At 38.2% G+C, this 25960-nt stretch overlaps 2 protein-coding genes and 1 long non-coding RNA gene across 5 annotated transcripts; 1 reads left to right on the top strand and 2 right to left on the bottom strand.

The window, feature by feature from the left end:
- Positions 1-4209: 4209 nt before the first annotated feature.
- Positions 4210-12456, top strand: LOC139114020 (uncharacterized). 2 transcript variants are annotated; one of them, XM_070675497.1, is made up of 5 exons: positions 4210-4286; positions 8611-8945; positions 10232-10297; positions 10897-10986; positions 11617-12456. In XM_070675497.1, the coding sequence occupies exons 2-5, from the start codon at positions 8654-8656 to the stop codon at positions 11622-11624; spliced, it is 456 nt and encodes a 151-aa protein (XP_070531598.1). In that variant the 5' UTR covers positions 4210-4286; positions 8611-8653; the 3' UTR covers positions 11625-12456. The 2 variants fall into 2 exon arrangements, with proteins under 2 accessions (XP_070531598.1, XP_070531605.1); XM_070675504.1 differs by lacking the exon at positions 4210-4286 and adding an exon at positions 4681-4767.
- A 404-nt stretch (positions 12457-12860) lies between these two features.
- LOC139114006 (uncharacterized) lies at positions 12861-18222 on the bottom strand. Of its 2 annotated transcripts, none has more exons than XM_070675481.1 (4): positions 18121-18222; positions 15204-15552; positions 14144-14545; positions 12861-13779 (listed from the first exon to the last, which is right to left on the bottom strand). In XM_070675481.1, exons 1-4 carry the CDS (start codon positions 18205-18207, stop codon positions 13382-13384), a joined length of 1236 nt encoding a protein of 411 aa, XP_070531582.1. In that variant the 5' UTR covers positions 18208-18222; the 3' UTR covers positions 12861-13381. The 2 variants fall into 2 exon arrangements, with proteins under 2 accessions (XP_070531582.1, XP_070531588.1); XM_070675487.1 differs by lacking the exon at positions 18121-18222 and adding an exon at positions 16413-16655.
- A 4916-nt stretch (positions 18223-23138) lies between these two features.
- LOC139113991 (uncharacterized) lies at positions 23139-25594 on the bottom strand. Its single transcript, XR_011547784.1, has 2 exons — positions 24911-25594; positions 23139-24320 (listed from the first exon to the last, which is right to left on the bottom strand). It is a non-coding gene; the product is annotated as an uncharacterized lncRNA (long non-coding RNA).
- Between the last annotated feature and the right edge of the window lie 366 nt (positions 25595-25960).

Below are 25960 nucleotides of genomic sequence, written 5' to 3'. Positions count from 1 at the left end.
ATATATATATATATATATATATATACACATATGCCTTACAGAAAAGCTATTCATAATCAATGCAGATACCGGTAAATCTAGCCTTTTAAACAAGCGTTCCGAGTTGGTCTCCAAGTGCCGACACGAAAACAAATTTTACTTGTCAAATTTCATTCCATCCCACAACACCAAATGGTTTGACCCAACGTGACACTTATATGTAAGCACCTAAAGCAAATTTCACGCAATAAAATCTACCTATCTGACGATCGCGTTTATGCGTGAAACTCGAGTAATAGGTACCAAACATACTTGATGTGTTCTCATATTTATTGTAATATTGCTCTGCATCCCTGCATCGAGCACTTTACCCCTCTGAGAAGATACAAACAAGTGTTGGTGTATATATATATATATACTACAAATTTGTTTCGTATAGGCTGCAGAGCCGCCTACACTCATCGGGTGGCTGTCATCGACTGAAACTTTAGGCGGGAAACGATTGTTTTGTCTTGTTTTTGTTGGCACCTGTTGCAAAAGGTGAACGTGAGCTGTTGTTGGCACCTTTTGCAACAGGTGCCAACAAAAACAAAACAAAACAATCGTTTCCCGCCTAAAGTTTCAGTCGATGACAGCCACCCGATGAGTGTAGGCGGCTCTGCAGCCTATACGAAACAAATTTGTAGTGGAAATGTAATATTTTAGATTATCCTGATCAACTCAGTTGTGTATTTAGCTCTACTCTTGTATTGAGCACTCTACTCCAGCTGATCTTGAACTAAACAAGTATATATATATATGCACATTGTATACATTTTGTATATATATATATATATATATATATATATATATATATATAATATATGTGTGTGTGTGTGTGTGTGTGTGTGTCTGTGTCTGTGTCTGTGTCTGTGTGTGTGTCTGTGTGTCTGTGTATCTATGTATGTATGTATCTATGTATGTATCTATGTATGTATAGTTAGTAAACGGAAATTCATTTCTTCATTCATCACACAAATAGACAGACACGACTCAGATAATACTAATAGCTGAGGCTATACCTTTCAACCTAAAATGTGAATATTTTATTACTAAAAGTTCAGGTATTGCTTGATCCATGACATCATCCACACTACTGGTATATTTTATTTTATAGCAAGTTGGCATGGAAAAGGCTTTTTCCTTACATTATTTAATTTAGACATCAATGCATCATAGTTACTTTGATGGTCTTCTATCAATGATAATAATAGACGCTTGCAGGGCCCTAACAAGGGAGCAAAACCTAGCCTAGCTGGGATCTGGATAATTTACATAAATGAACATATTGAAAGTGTAGAATATTCCAAGGTGCTGCAGCCCCCCCCCCCCCTTCCCGAAGGCTACGGCCATGGCTCGGCCACGTGAACTGACAACCTATACTTCTTCAACTATGTGTCAAACAAAACAATCAACTTGGCCTCAAAGTGTCTCAAACCTGAGAAGAAATTCCAAATTCACATTGGTAGTTTTTTTAAAGCCCCTGTAGCTGTAACTCTCTAAATTTGTTGACCTTGGAAAGGCTTTCTATTTTCTCCGGTTTTCTTTAAATTCTACAAATTTAAAGGATATATTCTTTTACTACTGAAAAACTGGACAAGTAATTTAAATGTCAACCGTTATTTTGATTTTCCACCATTTTTAAAAACTGATAATATTACAAAGAAAACAAAGCATTATGATGTCCCAGTGGAAAACATTCAGCACTTTGCATTACACTGGACTACTCTGTTGTTTCTGGGAAAGATTCCAATGTATATATGCACGACGTTGCATGAGGGCGCCATTTTTGTTTGGGCAAACGTTTATTATTGATCTTGCTCAAATTGCACATACAGTCCCAGTGGAAAGTTTCTTATACTTGTATAAACACCCCTCAATGAGTACACTCCCACGAACTTCTTTTAGTTTGGAAGTAAAATCACAAAAATAATGCTAAAAGATAATTTCTATTGGGCCTTTAATTTGATTCATTGGCTTACTTTAATCGTATTTAACCTAACACAAACAATTCTCTTTTCTTATCTAGAAGTCAAGTAACAAATGAGATAGACCTTACTTTACTTGATTCAATCCATAGAGTACGAACAGCAATTATTGACACGATTGGAACTAATTTGGGATAATTGGATTAGTGAAGTAAGGTCTTTGTAACCTGCAAATGTAAACTAATCTGCTTTTCTTTTTTAAGTTACAAACTTTTTATGAGAAATTTGTAATATTGGAACATTCAGTTATAGGTCACCTAACACTTTTGAGAAATTTAAGAACTATGCAGAATCCAATTATCCAAAATTAGTTCCAATCATGTTTGTAAAAATTTAATTAACTGTAATTATGTAATTATCACAGTATCGCGTGTTAAAGGGAAGGAAAAGAAATGGATACGGGAGGGCGAGAGAGAATTTGAGAAACAGAAAGACAGGTAGAGACAAAGAAAGATGAACAAACAGAGACAGACTGAGAGATAGACAAAGAGACAAAAACAGAAGGTAGAGACTAAGACAGACACAGAAACAAATGCAGAAATGGATATGAGAGAGATAGCGAGAGAGAATGAGGGAAACCGAGAAACAGAGAGAGACAGAGACAGATATACAAACATGGAAGGTAGACAGGCAACGAGACAGAAACAGAAGATAGAGACTGAAACAGACACAGAATGAAATAGGCAGCTGCATGCAGACAGACAAGCAGACACAGATACAGGTCGATAGACAGTGACAGAAACAGGCAGTCAGACGGACTGACAGACATATAAAAACGCCGGGGACAGCTTTAATAGGTATGTTGAAGGAGAGGGATTTGGAGTATGAAGCATTCTTGTTGACTGAAGTACTTATATGATTACACAAAACTCCTAAAACTGTAGGTTCATTACAAGTCATGATGTTGATAAAAATGTTCAAAGTTCCTTAATTTGTAGCTGGCCTTAACATCAGTTCAGATCTAATGCGCTATTCGAAATCAAAATAGATGATGAGTAAATGACACAGCATCTGTCTTTACAGGCTGATGGCTAACATAGAACATCGTTTCGAATTCGCAATATGATTTGTCTTAGTCAGCCGCATTTAGCCCGCTAGTTGCAATATGTACAACGCCAGTCATCACAATATAATGTAAATAATATCATACCGGTATATTGATGGCGCAAATACAGCGATCTGATTGGTCGATTCGCGAAAAGAACCGTGGTATATTAGCGATATACCACGGCTGGCATACGCGCGAGCGCTCAGCTTGAGCAAAAATCCTTTTATGACGTTCAAAGCTAGAATTCCAATATACTGTGATGATATAATAGCAATAAATTACACCCAGCGACTGTATACCACTCAATTTTGACCAGTTCACTTCATATATGCACTCGCTATTGCTCATGCATATGTGTCGTGAACTGGTCAAAATCTCGTGGTATACCATCGCTGGGTGAGCTTAATTGATTAAGTATATCCCAAATTGGATGAGAAAAAGTGTTCCAGTGTCAAAGCTTCAATAATTTCAATTAGATTACCATGCCCTGTCCATCGCGTTTTAATTAGTCCAGCTGAACCACGTGACTGCCCACAAATACACAGTAATGGTTTGTTTTAATGCCCGTGAATATGAATAATATCGTAAACATATTAACTTTACAGCTAAAACGAAAATTGTGATTTGCATTGTACAAAGATCACAATCAACCACAAAATAAAATGGAGCATTTGTCGGCCAAGTTTAGACGCCTTTTTTCCAAAATATCTCCGGATTTGCAAAATTTTTGCAGCGCGCGTACTGCTCACTGACAGGTTCTGGGGCCCCGTTGTCGTTCGCATGGGGAATTTTCGTAAAGTTTGACGGTTTTTCGGGTTTCGTTGATAATATAATGGAAATAACAGACTGCGTGCTGACCATTAACGTTTATTTATGGGCGCGGGCGAGAGGAAAGCCAAATTCACGGGCTCGGCAAGCCTCACCTGTTAATTTTTGGCTTTCCTCTCGCCCTCAGACGTTAATGATCAGCGCGTCGTCCGTTATTCTATTATAACCATAGTTGCAATCAATATGGTTAGTAAATGATTAAAGAAGAAGAATTTCAAATTTTATTGGTACAATATAGAACATTAATATCTAAAGATATCCTCAGGAACGACATGCATCTGAAAGTTACAATCATATTCAGTAGTTTAGTTGGACTAGAACGAGGTTACTTTAGGGTCACGTGATTTTATCCTTCCAACATTTACGTGTGTACCGGGGCAATCAACCTCATTTGCCGCTGAAAGGTAAGTTTGGAAACGTTATAATGTGCCACGATATTTTTTATTACTGCACGTACAGAACAGTTCATCGTAATCAGCAATATTTGTCGTGTTAATTGTTTTGCGTTGAATGGTGCTCTGAATACCAGCAGACCACTGGCCGAAAGCATCACTGACTAGCGTTGACAAAAAGAAGGTTAGTTTTTCGCCTTGGCTTATGAAAGGAAAAATTACTTAGACATAACACTAGACTGTCAATTATCCTCTATCGTAGACACGATGCATTACTTTGCAAAGATTCTATCACACTTCCTCGTCCGTATAGTAGTAATTTTTTATTCAAACGTATGATTGGTTGGCACACAGAAAATGGCAAATCTCACTCGGAAGGTAGGCCTAAGTCATGGTAAAACAAGGGGGCTTTGGATAGAAATCCGTAAACATGACTGAAGCAGAATTGGGCAGTTTTCGGCATACAAAAAGGTCCGAGTAGAAGCACCGTCAGGTGAGAGAATGTTGGTCGTAATGACATGGGATCTTCTGAAAAACAAGGCAATTGGGGTTTCACAGGTGTATTTATCACAGAAACGGACCAATTCGTGAGACGTAGTTCAAAGAAATCGTTTGTAGTTGTCGCATCTGACATGCTTTATAATCTTTTACATATCACCTTACAACTGAGCTGCATCCCTCTGACAGACACTGAGCCGTTGACCATATGCACGGGGAAATGGCAATAATGAGGACAGGAAGTGCAAAGCCAGGGTCGGGGACGCGAAGACATGTTGCGTGTGCCACATCGAAACCTTGAATACCAAACAATCTGTGTAAATATTTCCTTCACAAGTCAAAAAGCTGCCACGTCATCCGGTTTTCATATAGAAACGCTCACTCACGTGCGACTCAATGCGCCAGTCTTCTCTGAGTCCGCGACAAATCTTAGCCATGCTACCTGATTTCAAAGCACTTTGCTTTGTTCACAAATTGCCATGTACTTCATTTGATGAACCTTATACAGTTTCCGCGAAGTATGGACTTATACTTCTATTATATCAACCTATACGTGCGACCTCGTTCTCAGTTGCATGGTGGATGATCGTATCATGACCTTTGACATAAAACAACTAAAGTCAGGCGCCGATTACATTAAATAGAGAATCGTTTAACTTTTTCAAGTATCTCGACCTTGTCTCTAAATCTGTGTTGTTAGGGTATTAGACAAATTTTCCATTGTATGGTCGGTGGGCTTTGTTACCGAAAATATCTACAAGTTCATAAGTCAAAGCGCTTACATATCCCTACACTATGCAAAGAATTAGCTATCCTCCCCTGTTGCTGAGAAAAGCAACCAATACTCAGAATGAACATTTGCAAAAAAAGTGAGTTGGAGCAACTCCACGTTTAACATTAACTTACATTTCCTTGTCTCGCTTACCGCTGCCATGATCTCTCAGTCCAAGAGACCTTTCTAACAGACAGTTTGGATATTTTTGTTGAAGTTCTAACTGCGGGCATGTACAAGGCAATGACCTTTGACATAGAAACGCTCATGGCTAATAGTTCATTGAACCATTGCGAGTGTTGCTAGATTTATTTCCGTGTACAAGAAGACGAATGCACTGGTTTTAATTAATACTGAACTCTGAGCTCATTCTAGAAATGAAAAGAATTATACCAGTATATTGATGGCGTAAATACTGCAATCTGATTGGTCGTGAAGTGAAAATAACATTGGTATATTCGCGATATAGCACTGTTCTAACAGCATGGCTCGACCTATCAGCTAAAGAAAATTCCTTTTCTGAAGCCAGAATTTTAATTTCATGTTATAATATATGTTGTGTACTGGTCAAAATCTCGTGAGATACCGTCGCTGGGTGAGGTTTATTACCATAGTATACCAAAGACAGAATGCTCAGATGCACTTTTGAGTGTCATTTTAATAGGCCACGAGTACCTATATGTCAGCAAATGTGGTCATTCTTATAGTGCGAAAGGCACTCAGTTATATCTTCCGTAAGAGATATGATACATGTAATATACATTCCGTGTAATTTCTGTTCGGCATCCTAATGCCACTTGAAATTGTGCGTTTACAAGTAGTTGATAAGTTTTCGTAGTCATCGGCGTGACTGGGTATCTAAAACGTACATTCGTGTGAGTCCTCAGATTTTGTATGAAAGGTCAAATCCAGGACAAGCCTCCATTCGGACTGATAAATTGTTACTTGTACAATCAGGTCATCTAAATGTGTGCCCGGCTACTTATTTATGAACGCCATCGTGTGACTAGTGATGTGATGTTTGGCAATCCGACGATTGAATAAATTAAAGAGTACACCACACCGAGCGACGGTATCACTATATCACTAGATTTTGACCAGTTCACGACATGTGCATGCATGAACGATAGCGATTGCATATATGGAGTGAACAGGTCAAATCGAGTGGTACAACCGTTGCTAGCGTAGATAATTGCTATTATATCATAATTGTTTTAAGAAACTGAGGTGTTAAACGTAAGAAAGGGCAATATAAACTAGATAAGACCTCGTGTGTGTTACAACTGTGCAACATAGCGAATATAGCGCGGTGAATATTTACTTTCCTACAGCAATGGTGCCAGCAACATATATCAGCAACATATATCAGTGTATCCCGTGTAACTCATTTAGGGTGTGCAATGTACGATAGACCACAGCTCCAATGCGTGACACATAGAGATAGTACCAGTAGTATCAACAGTCGTAAGCGGCAATCTCGTGCCAAAAGATGAAGTTTATACGACACAATACTCCCCAAAAACATATACTCCCTAACTCACAAAATATTGAGAGTGTTTTTTACTGGTCTGCCGCATATTTTGGGATCTTACTTCGCAAATTTGGCCAATTTAAATGTGAGATAGTGGTAGATTCATTCTACACTGGGAAGGATCAAAGTTTGACCAAATGTTTGAGGTGTGTCTCACGGTAGAATGCGCCTTGGAACTCTCAAACTTTAACAGTTATTTTTGCCCTACCACTTGTAGGGTCTTAGTTTTCACCACCTTCTTTGTGAAAATTGAACATTTAAATTTTCTCCATAGAATTAACACAGGGATGGCGGTCATTTTGAATTCTAAGTGTAGGGAAATATTGGGTAATTTATTTCTCAATCACCAAAGTTGTGAACAGGGCATTTGCTTTTAAGTCAGGTTGCGTTACTAGCACTCATCGCGGACTCGGAGTAGACATGGCACATTCAGACGCACCTGGTTGGGCGTTAAACCCCGCGTAAAATCGGGTGACGTAGCAACCTGTTGATTCATGAAGGTAATATTGTCCTGCATGAAATATTTCCACTGTAGCAAACGTGACATGTGTTCTTATCCTCAACCATGGAGCTTTGCCTTCTTGTCCTCTGTTACTCTCTACAGCTGCAGAATATAATGCAGAGCATATGGCGATCGCCAATTGTACATAGTCGAACCATGAGATATTGGTGGCACTATGTACAGATTTTTCACGAAACAGAATTAGACATGGGCAATTTCAGTTGCGCTTGACTGTATATGGGAACAGATACAGGGCGAGATCTGTCTGTCTGACACGGTCTGTCCATCCGTCTGGATCTCTGTATATCTGACTGTCCGGCTGGCGGGCTGTCAGGCTGTCAGTCTGTCGACGGGGTAATTCGGGAGTACTCATCGGCCTTGACTGTGCACAGAAGTAAAACGGCAGGGCATGTCAAGTTGGTCTGCAGTAATTCCATTCATTGTCAGTATCATCATAAGTGGCCTCTTCCTAGGTTGTAGCTGTCCCTCATAGGGTTACGTTTACACTCATACACTTGCAACCCTCACAATAGACCCAATAAAGATGACTTTTACGAACTATATCCTGCTGAATGAACCGCTCTCAATGCTTGCTGAAGTGGTCACTGATCATGATACCGATGATATTGATACATATATTGCGTTCAGTGAAATTTCTATAGACGAACTTGACACGCCCAACCGTTTTGCTGTTGTGCACAGTCAAGGTTGAGGATTATACTATCCGACAGCTAGACTGATGGCCCTCCCACCAGACAGCTAGACAGATAGCCATGCCAGACAGACAGATAGAGATCCAGACAGATGTACATCCATGTAGACGGACATACATACCTCGCGCTGATATCTGTTCCCATTCATAGTCAAGGGCAACTGAATTGCCAATCTTCAATTTCTGTTCGTGACAAATCTGTACATAGCGCCACCAGTCTCATTGTTCGAGTCTGTAAGATAAGGAAATATGGTAGCCAGCGGCTATGCTCTATAGTTTGCAGAAAATAACCTTAACACGTTATGTCTATTGTCTGTGCAGGTTTTGGATATCACAGCTGATCGATAACAGATAGAGCGATACAATGAGTGACAGTCCGCTCCTTAAACTTTACCAAAGGTTGAGAGAAACAATTACCATTGAGGAAGAAAATGAAATACGTCGTATATTGGAAGAAGTCCATATCCCAAAAAGAGTACTCTTTGACCAACTCCACGTGGGTGCAATAATGCAGTGCTTACAAAATAAGGGGAAAATTGGACCCAATGACCTCACATTCGTCAAAGACCTGCTGAAGGCTGTTAACAGGAAAAATCTCATCTCGGAAGTTGAAAAATGCGAAGAGGAGTTGAAGAACTGGACAGATCAAAGCATGGGTATGTCCCGTTGTGGTTAAATATTTAGGTCATAATGTCGTGAACTTTTGCATCAACAAGATCCGTCATTGATAGACAAAGTACGCCCTCAAGCTTGTTTACAGTCAGATAAAATAAAAAATGATGACGACAGTCAAGGAAACGATAACATCTGTCAACAAAAAGCACGTTTGAGCGAACAACAGTATGTGGTAAAGTTGATGTTTGATTGACGTAGACGGGACGAAGGGCTGTAATAATTCCTGGGGCTGGTTGATTAATTCCCGAATTTGCTTTTCATGGTAACGGCAATATTTTTCCGTGTTTGAAAACGTGCCTAAGGAGCAACACAGATTTCAGGACTACATCTATGGACGATATAATATTCATTGAGAAACCTGTACATGAGCATGAAGTTTTGTTGAAACAGAAAAATCAAATTTTGGATCGCCTTTTGTGTTGGTCAAAATCTCCTTTTTATACAAAAAATGAAAGATAATATTTGGTATCAAAGAGTTTATGTAAAACTTGAGTGGGATTTTATAATTTTCCATTTTCCGAGATCAGCCTGAGACCTACAGGTCTGTGAAGAGACACAGAGACTCATGTAATGGGTTACGGACATTTCTTATGCAACGAAAAGTTCATGGGAAAGATTGTAAGACTTATACATGTCATTGCAATATGAAAGCCTCTGATCGCACTAAGTAACCTCTATGTCACCAGCAACCTCTGTCTCGAATGTACTCACGGCTTTCTGTTTGCTTACCTAACAGCCAGTGGTGTGTCTGTGTTTGTGTGTCTTGTGGGGGTGGCTGTGGTTATACACCGACTCCGTATATATAGATTGCGTTGAAAATCATCCAGCTTGGCAGGGAATGATATTTAACTCTTCTTAACAACAATAGCAGTGTCAATAATATACAAGTCATGTACTTAAAATGTCAGCAACAGCATAAAATTCGTTCTGAAAAGCTGCTGAGCGCAGCAGCCGTTAAACGGGGATTGTAAACGCATGCCCTCGCTGAAAGTACGCCCTCTACGTCCTCTCTGGAACTGGTGTTTACGGAATTCGAAGGGCTACAGGGCGAATGGTGTCACTCAAATTATACAGTAATTCTATACTCTCAAATTTAACTGTGAAATGAAGAGGTGCGTCCTATCTGTACGGAGTTTCAAGCTTGGGTTGCACGTTCAGACGACTATTGACATTTGACATCGAGAAATTAAGTCCATCATAATGATACGTACGACGTTCCAACTCAGACCACTGATGACACGGTCACCTGGATTTTTTTTTTCAACAGACGCGCAAGATGACGACGTAGATGACCGTATACTGAGAAGGCGATCTCGTCTGAACAGACATGAAAGTAGGTTTCGTTTACTCTGTCCTCTTTAATTATACGGTCAACATTCTGATTGGTGGTCGGTCTTCTCTGACAGGTAGAATACACCTCGGGCACAGATATTCGGACTCCTTAACTTTTACTTTAAGGTATCACTCCGGGGGTGGGGGCTCATTTTGAAGCTCGTGAGTAAGTAAAATTTTCACCGGATTATTTTAATAAACATTTTAGCTTTTCACACAGTATTAATGCAGGCATGGGGGACACTCTGAATTTGAAGTGACCGTGAATGAAAGGTAGTTTGTTTGTTTAGCGCCAAACTTTGCACGCCACGGTGACCTAAGTTTTATTCTTGTTTTTTTAATTGTGTGGTTTAAAGTTTGCCTGAGGACAGTGTGAGTAAAATATAAGCCTTTTATTTTTGAGGCGTGAACCAAATACACTTAATTAATTATCTCAAGAAAAAAAGAAGGCGAACAAAGTCACAGAAAATCTATGAGACGCGAATTGCAACAGTAAGGCCTGCATAATTAGACCGTGCTTTTGCATACATTTATTTCTGAATCATATTAAACAAATAGTATGTATGTCAATTTTCATAAATTTTGATATCTCTTGACCAGGTTCCAGCAGTGGACAGCTGTTCAGTCAAGATGGATATTTAATGAAGGCTTTGATAATTTTTACCCTGGCTCTGTTGCTATTCAAATATTGTAAGTACTTGTCAGCATTCGGTTATATTCCGGTCACCATAGACGTTGATGAATCGACCATGACAATAAATGTATTGACATTACATCATTATAGTTTAGCAATCAGAGGACCATGGCATCTCCAAACCCCAGAACATTGGAAATACTCTATAGTGCGGAATCAAAACTGTTCTATGCAGTCATTTTTCTTGTCTCGTTTGTCCAATGTCTAATCGTTATTATTTTTCTCATTTACAATAATTTGCGCAAATTCTTATAACTTCATGACATAGGGAATCGTGAACGAACAGAAAGTAAAGTTATAAGTATTACGGTGTTTACCGTCGAAAATGACGTTTTCCGATCAATTAATCAGATAGAATTTAGTGTTTATCTTCGCTCATAGTTGCGTTCATCTAACTTAGATAAAAGGCATATTATTATAAAGTTAACCTTCTCTGAAGTGGCAGTGACGGAGGCGGCGCACTTTATAAAGAAGTAACTGAGATATCTGTACGATTTGTGTCAGATATGAATGACGCTAATTATGCGTCATACAGGCTATCATAACTACGAAAAAATGAAATTTGCTGTATTGTACACGAACTATTTCATACTAATTTGTTAATGGGTTTCTGTTTCATTTTTCAGATGAGTGACAACAGCACAAAGAATCGTCTACTGGTACGATCGGAAAATAATGCTGGGAATTTTAAAATGTTACGAGCACGTATTTGATTCGTTCCTCTACGCAGCCTGTTGTATATATAACAATGTTCTAATTAGCAATAACGAGACGGCAAGAAAGACAAAAACTTGTTCATCGAAATCGCCGCTTCTTCTTTGCCCTATTCGGATGTTGTGTTGGGTTTTTTTTTATTTCGGCAAATTCATACTTCTGCATTGCAAATACTTTAGTACCAACGCTGGCGGCGCTCAACACTTCGACAGGTTTTCAATGGGGCATGTGAGATTCTGAGTGAGACTTCCGACGTGTCTGCACTGAGCTCTGTCAACATGATGTTGCGACGTCTGAATTTTACGAATCACGACACAAACTGGGTCAATTTTTTTTGCTGAAATTTCTCCGTTCTGTCAAGGTTAGTACATCATGAAAAAAAAATTAAAAAAATTCGCTCGCCGGTCCTGAACATTAGCTTGTGGCCTAAAAAATCCGGTGAACAAGTGTTTTTTCCTCTAGCCTTAGCTATATTTTTTGCTTTTGTAATGGAATTTAGACGATTCGAATGCAAACATGCATTAAAAATACCTCATGGAATGCTGCAAACGTGTGACTTTGATTTCCTAGTACCGAATCAGAGTAGTTGTCAAAATTATGTGCAGCCGTGCCAATGGTTTAGGCTAGACTCAAGATGTGCCTACTCAGGGTCAGGAATACGGACTCACTTTTTTTTTACAATATTTTTCTTTTCAACCACCGGTGCGGGCTCATTTTGAAGCTCTTGGAATAAATAAAATTTCACCGTCTTATCTTTTGTGAAGTCTGAAATATATTTTCCTGTAGAGCAAAGACAGCAATGGTGGCCATTTTGAACTTCAAATAACAGTAAATTCAAGGTAATTATTTACTCCGGTTCCAATAGTTGCACGGTGAATTGTTGAACTTGAAAATTAATTTCCTTGAGGAAAATTCGAGCAAAAGTTAGTCTTTCACTTTAAGGATGCCTACTACATTAAACCTCCATATATGTGTTCTGAGACAGAATATTTTTCTCTAACTATCAGTCATAGACAAAGACTAATCAACGTCTATTAACCTTGTGACAACCTTTAAGTACAGCAGAGAAATGTTGCATTCGCGTCATAAAATATGAATGTCAGTGACATAAGTTTTCTAATGTAATGAAGCGACATAGGGGAAAAGTGACCCAAGGTGGTATGTAACATTTCCTTTATTTTCTAGTGGTTTCTATTTGATAATTTTGTATTAATGTTGCACTTTGATATCTTACTTAGGAATAAGTAAATAAAATAGTGTAAAAAAAAATTATGTAGAATGTATCAGTGCATCAAACATACTCAAAGGTCTATATGCTAGCTTAAATACGCATAACATGCTTATTATTGTGTTTGTACTTCTTCTCACTATAGAAAGTACAATATAGCAGCCCTGTGATGTCTTTGCAACGCTGATTCAGAGTATATATCACCTAGTCCAGTGTAATTTGTCTGACAGTATATACTCTCACACACGATCGGCACATGAACTAATCTTATGTGTGATGGCATTAGAATAATCGCCGGCTTTGTAATGCTTAGCAGATGATAAGGACATACATCAATTAAGGAATGACTTTTTTCAGGGTTGAGTGACACAAGGTTCAATTCCCCGCTAAAATTATTGTTTATTCAAACGAATGGGTTTTTTTTAATTAGGTTGAGGGCGTTCTGTTCTTTACACAGTCTGCTCAAACTTTTCAACAATTGCAATTAGAGGTCGTCTGTTTGAAATCGCGAGTAGCTCCTTAACGAGCCCCAAATTATTTTTCCCTATAAGATTCTTTTCTTCAAGACGTCTTAGGATCGCCGAGAAGTCTTGCAGTTCAGTAAGTTCTCTCTTTGAGAGTTGGCTGTGCAGCAGATATCGTATTGTTTCTTCGTCTTGTCGGCTAATGGAGTTGTTCAGTGTTTCGTAGAGATCCCACAACGTGTTGCCAGGAAAGCCAGCTGTAGCCCGAGTTCCAGGTCTAACGTAGTTTGAGGAGTGTTTCCTCATTGGTACATCATGGCTTCCATTCGCGATCGTCTGGATCTTGCCCGTCTTCCTGACATTTGATGATTTTGTTCGCTCATCTGTTGAAAGTGTTGAACATTCATGAATGAACATATAATGGGAAAATTATCGTAATACCTCATTGAGACGAGAAAGATGTACCAGAAATTGGCGAAAAGATAAAGATTTAGGAATGAGACAATTTCATGCTTCGCCCTGGCTTTTTGCTATCAAATCTCGTCTTTTTTTTGTCAGAATAAATGCACTTCAACTTGAAAATGGGTTTAAAAGTGTCAATTTTACAGAATCCAGGGGTATGCAGTTGGTTTTGAAAAAGTCTTTCATTTCTGAAGTTCCTTGTTCAAAAGGAGTCCTCCACAATGCAAACTCATGTAAAATATCGTTCCTTTGTCGTATCCATTCACAAAATTTTGCCTATCTTACCAATTCCGCTATCCTGTATGTTCAACTTTCTCTCGTACTTTTCGATCTCTGCAATAAGTGGACGTCTTTGGATGATGTGTAGCAGTTCCTTCACTAAGTTTAGATCAGTCTCGCTGATAATACCTTTCTCTTCAAGTAGTACCAGGATCTCGGTGAAATCTTCCAGCTCATGGAGTTCTTCCTTTGAAAGGTAATTGTACATCAAAAAATGGCGCAATTTCCGCTCTTCGTCGCTACAGAGAGAATCGTTAAGTGTTTTGTATAGACTCCACAGCGTCGTGTCTTTTGGGCTTTTCCGAGTCTCTGGAAAACGAGACGAGTGATCGAGCTGTTGCCTTTCGTTGCAATATGGCGATTCCATGGGAGGCGAGCGATCATTATTATATTGATCACTGTATTTTCCTGCATGGGGAAAATGGTAAGGAATCACAATATTTTATTGCAAGTTACTGTTTACTATAGTCTTCAATCACGCTACCAACTGTGCGATGTATCCGTAGTACAAATTTTCTAGTACAAGCCCAACGAAAAGATATAAAAACCCATAAGAAGGTATTTATGAAACAGCTGGGCAATAACATGCAATTTCGTGACTGAGTGACGCTATATATTCTCTATGCAACATTTATAATGGAAATACATGTCCGAGCTTGACGCATAACGCGGATCCTAGAGCGGACCAATCACGGTAGTTAAATGGACAAATCATGTTACATTACCTAGCCACTTTAGGACCAATCAGAGCGAAGCTGTAATCTTTGTAGCAATTTTCTCCGATGCATGTTTTAGCTACGATTATTCCGCCTGACAGGCACTGTAGTTTTAGAGAATTCACTTTGGGGAGTTCAGAATACCAGTGTTGTTTGTCGTTTTTCTATGCAATAAAACCTCAAGTTTTATATGCTTTACTTCTACTGCTGGTGTCCGAGACTCGTGACTGCCATCAAAGAACCTGCTTCATCATTCCCAACATGCAGAAAGGTTCAAAATAGTCATCTTTACATTACAACTTGCATAATGACGTTTCCGTGATTCAAACAAAATGATGAAAATTACTAACCGTTTTGTTTACAGTTGAAAGGTCTTCGTTGCGATTCTCTTTCAAATTCTTCAATCTTTGTAATGAGCAGTGGCCTCTGAATACAGCGAAAAATTTCCTTCAGAAATCCCAGATTGTCTCGAGAGATGACACCGTTGGCTTGTAATTTTAGAAAGAGTTCTGAGGAATCAATTATCTTGCTGAGTTCCCGCCGCACGACCTTGTCTGATATTAACATTTTTATCTTGTGAACGTCATCAGCACTTAAGTCATTACCAAGGTTGATGAAGAGGGCGTTTAGCGGATCATTAAGATGTGGCATTACGCTAACTTCAAAATGGTAAATAATGATTATTCTCCTTATTTTTATCTGTAAGTGAAGTAGATTGAAATAAAATTATTAGCTAACAAGATATACAAATATACGAATTGTGTAATTATAAGAAAATGCATTCATAGTTGATCCAAATTATATACTGTATTGACCTCTATCAGACCTTGAAGTATCCTCTGACAAAAAAATACAAACGATATTTTCCGAAACTTTGCACGACTTTGTATCACAGGGACAACAACAAAAACAGGTACAAAAAGACGCAAGCGGAAACAAGAGTTCATGAAACTTCCTGTTGAGTAACGTCATTTGGTGCAGTTGTACCATTCAATAACCAATTCGTCACCAGAGTGTACGGAGATATTTACTGACGTCACTTCTACGTCATAAAACCTTCCAGAGATGTATCACTTTGTTTGTTTGATTTAAAAATATTTTGACAACATAAGTTTGACAGCAACCATTATTTTTATTCACATTCGTATTGCTAGAAACACGAGCACTCGTGATCCCACACTGCGGAGCTGCAGAGCGCGGGGACATTTCATTACACAGTACAAGTTGTAAAATTTCATAAGGAGATACAAGAAAATATTTCTCAGTATCATAATTAGGTGCGGTAGATCATGTTATAAGGATGTCCTTCATCGGCCGGGTCAAGGTTCGGCGACGTCAGTTTAATGTGAGTAGTTAAAATAGTATGGTAAGGTTTTGATAGTGGTTTCAATGGCAAAGAAATACGATTTGATTATACGACATGAGAAACAGCAAAGACAAAAACAAATGTTCAGGTAATGACCATGGAATTGTATTTTGTATTGGACTTTGCTGACGCACTATTACAAGGTTTGGTAGATATGAGAGGCCTTGCCTGGCCTTGCCTATATTTAACTAACCTTTTAACTCTTCGACGTGCAAAGTGTAAGGTACATGACCTACTAGAACGGTCGTTTACGATAAACACCCTGAATATCACCCCGCTCCACTATACAGAGTATATAGTTATACACTGCGCGCCTTTCGCAATCGCTGATTAATATACGCAAGCCCAATATTCTGGAAAGTCTATTAAAATCCGGAATTTTCGCTTCATGACTCCTTGTGTGTCGTTGTGTACTAAGTTGACGTCACTGGGGGTTGGGTGGGACACAATCACAAAAGAAGAACAACATGTAGGAACGTGATAACACGCACTTTTGTATTTCAATGAAAGGTTCAATGAACACAAAAACGTTCGTGATGGCCTCTGCCACCCGTTTAGCATCGGCTGTTCGCTAAGATGATTTCAGTGTAGCTCAGTGCAAAACAGTTATCTTTTTAAAAAGTTGTAAAAAGTTTTCAGAACATCAGAAAATAAATTAGTTGATTACTACATATAAAAACATGGTGCGTGATTTTCACATTTATTTGAGTAACGATATATATTTATACCATTCTGAAAGTTGATGACATAATGGTAAAGGAAATGAAATATTATAACGAAAATAATACATGAAATGAAGCTAACAAAAGTCCACGCGCTTCAGTTTGTCTTTGGTTTTCTGTTTTCGGTGTCGATGGTATAAATTATTTACAATACATGAAGTGAAAGTGCAAATATTTTACATCACTGTAAGCAATAAGAGCCATAAGCGCTCTCTGTCTGTCTGTCTTTCTCACCTCTCTCTCTCTCTTTCTCTCTCTCTCTCTCTCTCTCTCTCTCTCTCTCTCTCTCTCTCTCTCTCTCTCTCTCTCTCTCTCTCTCTCTCTCTCTCTCTCTCTCTCTCATGTCCCAGAGAGTTAAAAGGTCAGTAGCTGTAATGTTGATATTATTCACTATTTCTTTTTTGGCATTAACCTGTCAGCTCAGCATGCACATGCGTAGAATGCACTGTCTATAGCTTAGTTGAAAAATATTTTCGGGAGCAGAACAAGAACTTGCGAATGTCATATAAACAAAATAAGTGAAAAGCTCAGTGCAACAAAAGTTACGAACGGATACTAGCCTTTTAAACAAAATTACAATATCACCGACAATTCGTACGAAATCTTCCATATGAAACAGGGGCAAATACTTCCTAAATGCCGATGGAAATGTACACAACCTTGAAATAATGCTGGCGCAAAACGACCGTTTGTGTACATGTACGATGAAGTTGCAGTGAAAATTACCAATTATTGCAGGCAATTCCCATAGACACTTGTAAACAATCATATGTGTGTGTATGTGGGTATTTTCAAAATCAATAGATTCTTCATTGTTGTCTCATAGGTATGAATTAAAACTACCAAAAATGTTGTGTGGTACTGATATCAGGGAACTGTCAGCAAACTTCTCATACTAAGTACTTAGAACACGATTGGAACTAATTTGGGATAATTGGATCTTCATATTTTTCAAATTTCTCAAAAATGTTAGGTGCCCTATAGCTGAATGTCTCAATATTACAATTAAATCATAAACACAAGTGTGTAATGGAAAACGAAAAGCAGATGAGATTACATTTGTAGATTTTAAAGACATTACTTCTCCATCCAATTATCCCAAATTAGTTCCAATCGTGTTTTAGACTTCCAAGCTCTTCCCCGATCTCTTTAAAGAGTAAAAACACAAATGTTACTTACCTGACATGCAGTCGTCGACTGGAAGTTATCTGCCAACGTTACGATATAAATCGTAAACGATTCATCTTCCAAACGTACGTCATACATTCAAGGTTGGCGTGTCAACCAGTTACAAATAATATTACTGTGAGTCATCGGAAACGATAACGTCAACGACCTGTGTATCACCACTTAGTTTTCGCTCCTTCAGAAAACGTCGGTGGCGGCACTCTAAGAGAAAGTGGGTATCCATGCGTTTTCCAAAAATCATGGAAATGGGTTATATTTTGTTCAGCGTCGCAATCCGTGAAAATAGAAAAAGGACCGACGATACTCTTCCCCAAAACCAGTCGAAAGGACACATTACCTAAAGGATACTCCAAAATCAAATGGAAAGGTAATTTTTAGAAATGGTCCAAATTTGAGTTAGAAATACTGTACTCGTTCAGACACGGTAAACAGACTACTATCGGATGTGTTAAAATTGAAAACGATGTCATCACTCTGAGCATTGAAATGGCTGTTACTGTGCTGTCATATTATAATATCTCCCTCTCCTATAGAGTTTGAAATTATCGATGTTTTTTCATATTTATTCCATAAGAGGTCTCGTTGCTGAAAAGAGAGACAGAGACAGAGAGACAGAGTGACAGAGAGACAGAGACAGAGACAGAGACAGAGACAAAGACAGAGACAGAACAGACAGAGACAGAGACAGAGAGATGAAGACAGAGGGAAGAGACAGATTGTTCGGTTGATTGGCAAAAACTTTATGAAGTAAATCAGTGACTTCCAAGATAAACAAAATGGATTATTTTCACAAACAGAAAACTACTATTTCACCATGACATCTATTAAGCCGAGTGTAACGTTCATGGAACTTATAATTGAAAATAAAAAAACAATGGCATCAAACATTTGATCACCGAGTTGAAAAATATCACAACATTACAGCAAATCAATATTCTTGTCTGCTACCAAGCGTTCAGAGATTTGTGGCTATTTGTGGTATGAGTTTCAAATATTTGTCATTTTTATTACATTCATCGGGTTTAAGTTTTATGAAATATTTTTCAAAGAAAACACATGAATGATAGGTAGATGTTTGTCACTTTCTTTCTGAGTTCTTGAATGACAAAATTCCTAATTTCAACAGCAACAATAAATAATCGATACCTTGGCCTTCCCTTTTTGTCTGGCTTTATGCATTTTCAAAAGCCTTGACCTGGTATCCTCGTTATGGATGTTTAAAATGTTGTTGTCGTATCAAAACTACTTTACACGCCTTGCAATTCCACGTGATGCATTTGTGAGAATATACGGTACTCATGTCGAAGACAAAGTGGCACGTAAAGGAGTACAAACAAAAGAGGTCCATAATAATTTCGGTAGTTTTTTTCGAAGACGCAAACACAAAGTGACAGTATGAAAATTCATGCCACATCTTCAGGCAACACATCGATACTGAGTGAGAACACCGCCAAAATTAGCTTGATCTACATACATCATGTATGTCATGGTTATTATCATTAAAGGTATGCAACGTTGTTTGTTTTATATCCTCCCTGCTGTATAGATCTCATGAGCGAAACCGCTATATGGCGCCCTCACACAGATCTTGAGCAGGAAACTACTCCATGTCACGTCGGCCGATGCAATATGACTGTATCCCGTGATGTACTTTAAGGGGAATATCAGTTGTGAAGTATGGGTGTGCAGTACAAATGTACATTATGTTGTACATGGAAACGGTGTTTTTTTCTCTCGAGTTGATTCGGACAAACTCTATCTCCTTATAAACCATGCATCGTAATCTGCAATTCTGGGAAATTCGGTGAATGGTACGTCTTACCTACATTATGATACAAACGTTTCACAGCAGATATGACGAGAAATACTCGTGGAGCAGCTAGAGTTACTAAGATGATTTCAAATCTGTTAGCCAGGTTCTTTATAGTTTAGTTCTGACTTTTCGGGCTCCGTAGTACACTTTACGAAGATTACTGTATGTAGAGTTCAATTATCCAAGCAGTCGTTGGATAATTGGATCTTAATATTTTTCAAATTTCTCAAAAGTGTTAGGTATACGCTATAGATGAATGTTGCAATATTACAGATCACTCATAAAAACAAGTGTATAACAATTACAGATTAAATAGACATTACTAATTCACTATCCAGTTATCCCAAATTAGTTCCAATCGTGTTGATTCTTAGTAATTGTTTCGATATTGTCACATGGAAGTTTCATCCTGTGATCATGGTTTCATCCTGTGATCATAGTTTCATCCTGTGATCATCCTGTGATCATGTAACATCATGGGCCAGTGGCTAGAGCAGTGGACTCACGATCAAAGGATGGCGAGTTCGAGCCCCGGCATGGCTGTGGTGTTGTGTCCTTGGGCAAGGCACTTTATTCCTCATTGCTTCTCCCCACCCAGGAGTGATGGGTACCTGGTAGGACAGTGGTTGTAATGTGTGTGTTTAGCTCTGCTGCGCTTATTGGCTGCACATGTGAGCTGTTGTTTGCTCCCCAGGGAGTTGAGTGGTATCATATTAGGTCCAGTGACCAGGGGTAATAATAATTGTAAAGCGCCTTGATCACATGTACTTGTGGATATGTGCGCTATATAAGAACCCAATATTATTATTATTGTACTTGGGCCTCAGCCCAAGTACATTTGTTTTCATTCCGTGGGAAAAAACTCTGTAAGGTATAACCATTTCTGGCTGAGACCAGGGAGGGCAAAATGTCTTGGCTTCATCTTTCTTGGCATAATAAATGGCGTAATGATGCTAACTTAATGGAAGTGCTGCTCTCAGCCAGTCATGAATAAGTGAGATGTGAATATTAATGCTTCTCTATCTGAGTTTTTGCCACAAAATCTTCTGAATATAATCAAAATGTGCATCGAAATGCAACAATTAATGCACCCTCCGTTTCCTAAGCGATGGCACGACCCTTGCTACACCCACTGGACGAGCCAAAGTGGGAGGGGTAATTTCAGTTTGGTCGAACAGGAGGGCTCGAGACCAGAATTTAACATTTAAACTTGAAACATGTTTAATCACTGACAAGATGTGGACTAGTGTTAATCAAGTGAAAGTTTGAAAAGGAAAGGTTTTATATCCCGGACACAATGAAAAACATTACGACTGGAAACTGTACCCCCAGTTGAGAATAGTAATGCCCACAGCGATGGAGAACACTTATCCTTGAGCTGAGAAAACCAGACCATCATTCGAAATAGAGCTGCAGATTCGAGAAGCTCGTTCAAAATAGCTAGGTACACCCCGTAAAGGGGTGGTTTCGAGTTTTGAGGGCAAATTTCGCCTCCTTCATATAGAAATCGTACGTTTGTTTTTCCAGGAGAACACACCATTTGACACAAAATTTGCATGTAAAGGGGTCGCCAGTAAGTACGTCGTCAAATCTGGCATAAGAAACAATATGAAATGTTGGGTAAAGCCAGTCCAAAATAAACTGATTTGAACTTTTGTGTTTTGTAATTTATACCACTGCAGTAACATTACCTTTTTTTGACAACATCACACAATGTAATACGTTTTGAAACTGAATACTCCGACGTATTCTGTGTCTCCTTTGCTAAAAAATACGGTATGCCGATTACCATGTAAGGAGATGATGACGTCAAGACAGATTTGAGTGCGTTCGGTCCTGGATGGTGCACGAAGTTTTGTCGAGGTATAGCTTGTGTATTTATTTCCTAAATGGGAGAGATTAGGGTCGATCTAAACGAAGGCCGAAGAATGTTATGATACTCTAAGCGAGCTGAACTCTAACGCGAATGGTTGGATAATTTGGAGGATGTCTAGAACCGGGGTCTAGAATGATCTCGTCTCATAATTATTTGGCGGTCAGTATTGAATTTCAACTGCGTCACAAGTTTGCGAAATGAGTATTCCGTCGAACGGTCAACGAACGATGTGTTTTAGAAATCTGGAGACATGGCACATCGCATTTTATCTTAGTATTTTATATTTTACAAAAGATTTAAGAAGCAATGATTTTGTCGAAAATTCTGAAAAAAATATAGGAAGATTTGATCGCGAACACATTTTCACTTGGGGTCAACTAGCCCTGCGTACGATGCTGTGTGTTCCGCTACAGCTAATCGCCCCGCTCACCACAGCCCTGCAAAGACCCGTACGTAGGGTCGGTGACTTCAAATCCATTTTGGGACTTCACGTAAAAAGCCAAATTACTGCCGAAATTCAGCGTTCTTGGGCCCAAGTCGTATCCCAGCCTACCTCAGCTACTCGATCGCTTCCAAAAATGACAGTCTTTTATTCACTTCTCGTAAATAACCGTCGATGTCGGCAACTCTCTCGCTAGCCCTGCGTACGATGGTGTTAGCTGTAGCACATAGCATCGTACGCAGGGCTAGGCAGGGTCAACCGGATGCGCTATTTTGCGGGTTGCGGGTTGCGGGCATGAAAAAATGTGTGTTTTTTGATATCATTTTCGCCCTTCTCACACTTCAGATTAGTTCAACCGCCGATAAAAGCACAATTTTCAAAATCGTTTTCAACGCCGTTTCAAATAATTTTATTGTGGTGAACACGATTATAGTCCTAGGAAACTTTTCAAAGTCACGCTGGATCAAATGCTTCAACTAGGGTTTTCAGGTGATTTTTAAAACTAATTTCAACACAAATAAAAATAGTAAAAATGGATAGAGCTCACAATGAGCAGCAAATGCAATTTACTTGAACAAAATCGGACGAACCGTTCTCAAGTTACACATATTTTTAGGATCAATTTTTTACCTTAATTTCAGACAACAGTGAGTTATATAACTAATTAATTAATAGGAGGGGCCATGGCACCAATTTTATGATCTGAATTAACAAAATTGAATGAAATCCTGTATATTTTTGCCATTTCTCCATCGATTTGCTCCAAATTTTCAACACTTTCCTTTGAGATACAGAGTGTCTGATGGAATGCACAAACACCCAAAAAATTATATTTGCCTTGATGAAATAAACAAATAAACAAACAAAAAACAAACAAATTAACATATATTGATCTGTATTTGCTAATTAATTAACAAATTGACTGACATCAGTCAATTATATCAATTGATGATACATTTTGTTGACTTGCTTGTTACTTTCATCAATATAGATATCATTTTTGTTTGTAAACAACATGAAAATAAACAAACAGCATAAACAAATTATCGATAAACAAATCCTCAAAGTCTTGCCATTTTGCAGTCAATATTGAATAATTTAAGCGACAATCAACGTTGAAATCGCGATACCGATTGAATTAATAGATGGATAAATAAATAAATAATAAATAAACAAAAACAAAAGTAAATAAATAAATAAATACAGTGCCCAGTGTACTTGTTGCAATATTAAAATTCATGTGAAGACCTTTTTAAGAAGAAAAGTGCGATGTACCATGTGAGTCTGTGGCAGAGTAGGAATGCACTGTGTTGACCCGACGATCATCGCAATTTTTCCAGACAAAGGTTAGTCTATTTTTTTCATTTGCTTGAATTTCTTCTTAAAATAATAAATAAATAAATAAATAAACAGGTACTCATTAAAAATAATGTGAAAAATATATAAAAAGTTTGTTGCTTTTTGTAATTAAATTCAATTTTTATATGAAAGTGATAAATGCAATTACTTTTCATATTACATCGATAAATGTTATGATTGCTAATTGTGATATATTTTCTGTATTTGTCAACAGAAGGTTCAATTAAAGGGACAAAGTCGCTCATTTTTAACATTATTCCGGTTATTTTTGTTTCTTTTGAAATATTATTTGTATTGTTCTGCTCATTGAAATGGGATTCAATCACTGGTTGCCACAGCTCAACTCACACACTGTACATGGACATAATGTATGGTTTTTTCAATCATTTAATTTTTGTATGTACCAAAAATTGCTATATATGCTATATTGCTATAACCATGCATTATGTCCATGTACAGTGTGTGAGTTGAACTGTGGCAACCAGTGATTGAATCCCATTTAAGTGAGCTAAACAATACAAATAAGATTTCACAAGACACTAAAATAAATGAAAAAAATGTCAAAAATAAGCTACTTTGTCCCCTTAATGGAAAACAATTCCACGAAATATATGCCGGATTGAAGATGCAAGATACTTCCATCTTTTTTACTTCCAACAACCAGTGAATAGATATCTCCATTTGATATCTTTCCATCAGCACTGAAATAAATATAGGAAAAATATGTCATCGAAGGCAGCATGACATGTATGATAACATTTCAAAGCACATTTACAGTAACAGTATTCTTAAATTTTCACAAGATTGACAAAATTACTTTGCTCACCTATAGGAAAAAATCAAAATTCAGGATGAAGTTTACAACATACAAATGACTTTTTTTGTATTTGTATTACCTCTGTACACTTCAATGTGACAAATAAATATACATCTGAACAGGAACTTCCTCAGAACATTGATTTTACAGTATATTGTTTAGCATTAGAATCAGTTTTTGTTGATAATGTATCCTTCAACGGAACATCTCTATCCATCTTATAAATATTTCAAAGTTGCCACTAGGGGGACGAAATTCTTTCGTTTTTTCTCATAGAAAAACATGTGAAAAGGGCGCCCCCAATTACCGGCACATTACCGCGCAGTAAATTACAGGACGTCGTCAGCTTCACCAAAAGAAGTGACCCATAAACAGATAAAATCATACATTTTTCACTAAAATCTGCCCTCGCAATATAAATTTTTTAATATTCAATCCAAATCAAACCAGTTTCAAGTAAATTTAGTGCCTTACCTCGGAATTTTCTCGATATTTCCCTCACTGGTCGCCATCGTGCATCGCCGACGCCACTTGCATTTGCAAACTTGTAGTTCAGCAGAGCACCAGTGACGCGCGAAAAGTGAGGCGGTACCATTTGGAAATATTCTGTTCCGCACAACAAATCCGTACATAATTTTGAAAATAACACTTTTTTCTTTGTCTATGATAATAAGTCATGTTACTAATCAATCGAACAGGCATTTTTTTTGCTTTTTTATCATAAAAAATCAACCTGTAAACTCTCATTTTGACCGTATTTCCTTATTTCTCGGCCGATTTTTACGTTTGACCCCTCAAAATGTACCCTGATCCCCCCTCTTTCACACAGTGTACGTTTTTTAATGGTACGGTCCGTTTTAGCAATGCGGCCGACTGCGTAAACTGATACTGCAATGTGACCTGGTAGCTGTGCCGGTGACCGCACGGGACCCGGGCTACAGTTGCCCCAAATCTGAAATTCGTGACGTCGTTGCTCCGTAAGGGGAAGTAGTAACGCATTCATTTTTTTGCATATATTTGACGACTTATCAGGCAAAATATATGGAAAGTTTTGTTTCATTTTGATCATTTCTTGCTGTTTTATTCAGGAAAATGTGAAGCAAGGTATGCATTTCACACTGTGTCCGACTGAAATGATCACGTGACTGAAATCCCTACTTTAAGGGGGCATACCGGCATGGAGCGACTATCATACTGCAGGTGCAAGTCATACGTTCATGATATTAGGAGATAAATTATTGAGAGCTGCAGAACACAAACTCATCCAAAAATATTCCAATTAGATCGATTCCTGAAAATAAGGCAACGCACCGGCGTGTTTTTCCCACTGAATTCTCGCGTAAAATGTTAGCAGAATGTCGTTCTCTGAGGTCGCGACCTCGCTTGAACCGAAACGGCAAAGTAAACTAAGTCCTTTGTTGTACGTCTTTTTTCTTTTTAAAGATTTCATGAAAAATACACGGCATTTACAATACACATCACTTCTACGCTTTTTTAAGTCAAATTTTTCCTTATGCATTGCAT

The sequence above is a fragment of the Ptychodera flava genome, chromosome 2 (genome assembly GCF_041260155.1).
Source record: "Ptychodera flava strain L36383 chromosome 2, AS_Pfla_20210202, whole genome shotgun sequence".
NCBI lineage: Eukaryota > Metazoa > Hemichordata > Enteropneusta > Ptychoderidae > Ptychodera > Ptychodera flava.
Note: the sequence above shows the minus strand (reverse complement) of the source record. Positions and strands in the feature narration are given on the sequence as shown.

Excerpts from the sequence above, each read along its gene's own strand:
- LOC139114020 (XM_070675497.1), top strand. The coding sequence starts at position 8,654 with ATGAGTGACAGTCCGCTCCTTAAACTTTACCAAAGGTTGAGAGAAACA. Across the intron at positions 8,946-10,231 it reads CTGGACAGATCAAAGCATGG|ACGCGCAAGATGACGACGTA; the intron begins GTATGTCCCGTT and ends TTTTTTCAACAG. Across the intron at positions 10,298-10,896 it reads TCGTCTGAACAGACATGAAA|GTTCCAGCAGTGGACAGCTG; the intron begins GTAGGTTTCGTT and ends TCTCTTGACCAG.
- LOC139114006 (XM_070675481.1), bottom strand. The coding sequence starts at position 18,207 with ATGTATGACGTACGTTTGGAAGATGAATCGTTTACGATTTATATCGTA. Across the intron at positions 15,553-18,120 it reads AGTCGACGACTGCATGTCAG|ATAAAAATAAGGAGAATAAT; the intron begins GTAAGTAACATT and ends CTTCACTTACAG. Across the intron at positions 14,546-15,203 it reads TTTCAACTGTAAACAAAACG|GAAAATACAGTGATCAATAT; the intron begins GTTAGTAATTTT and ends TTCCCCATGCAG.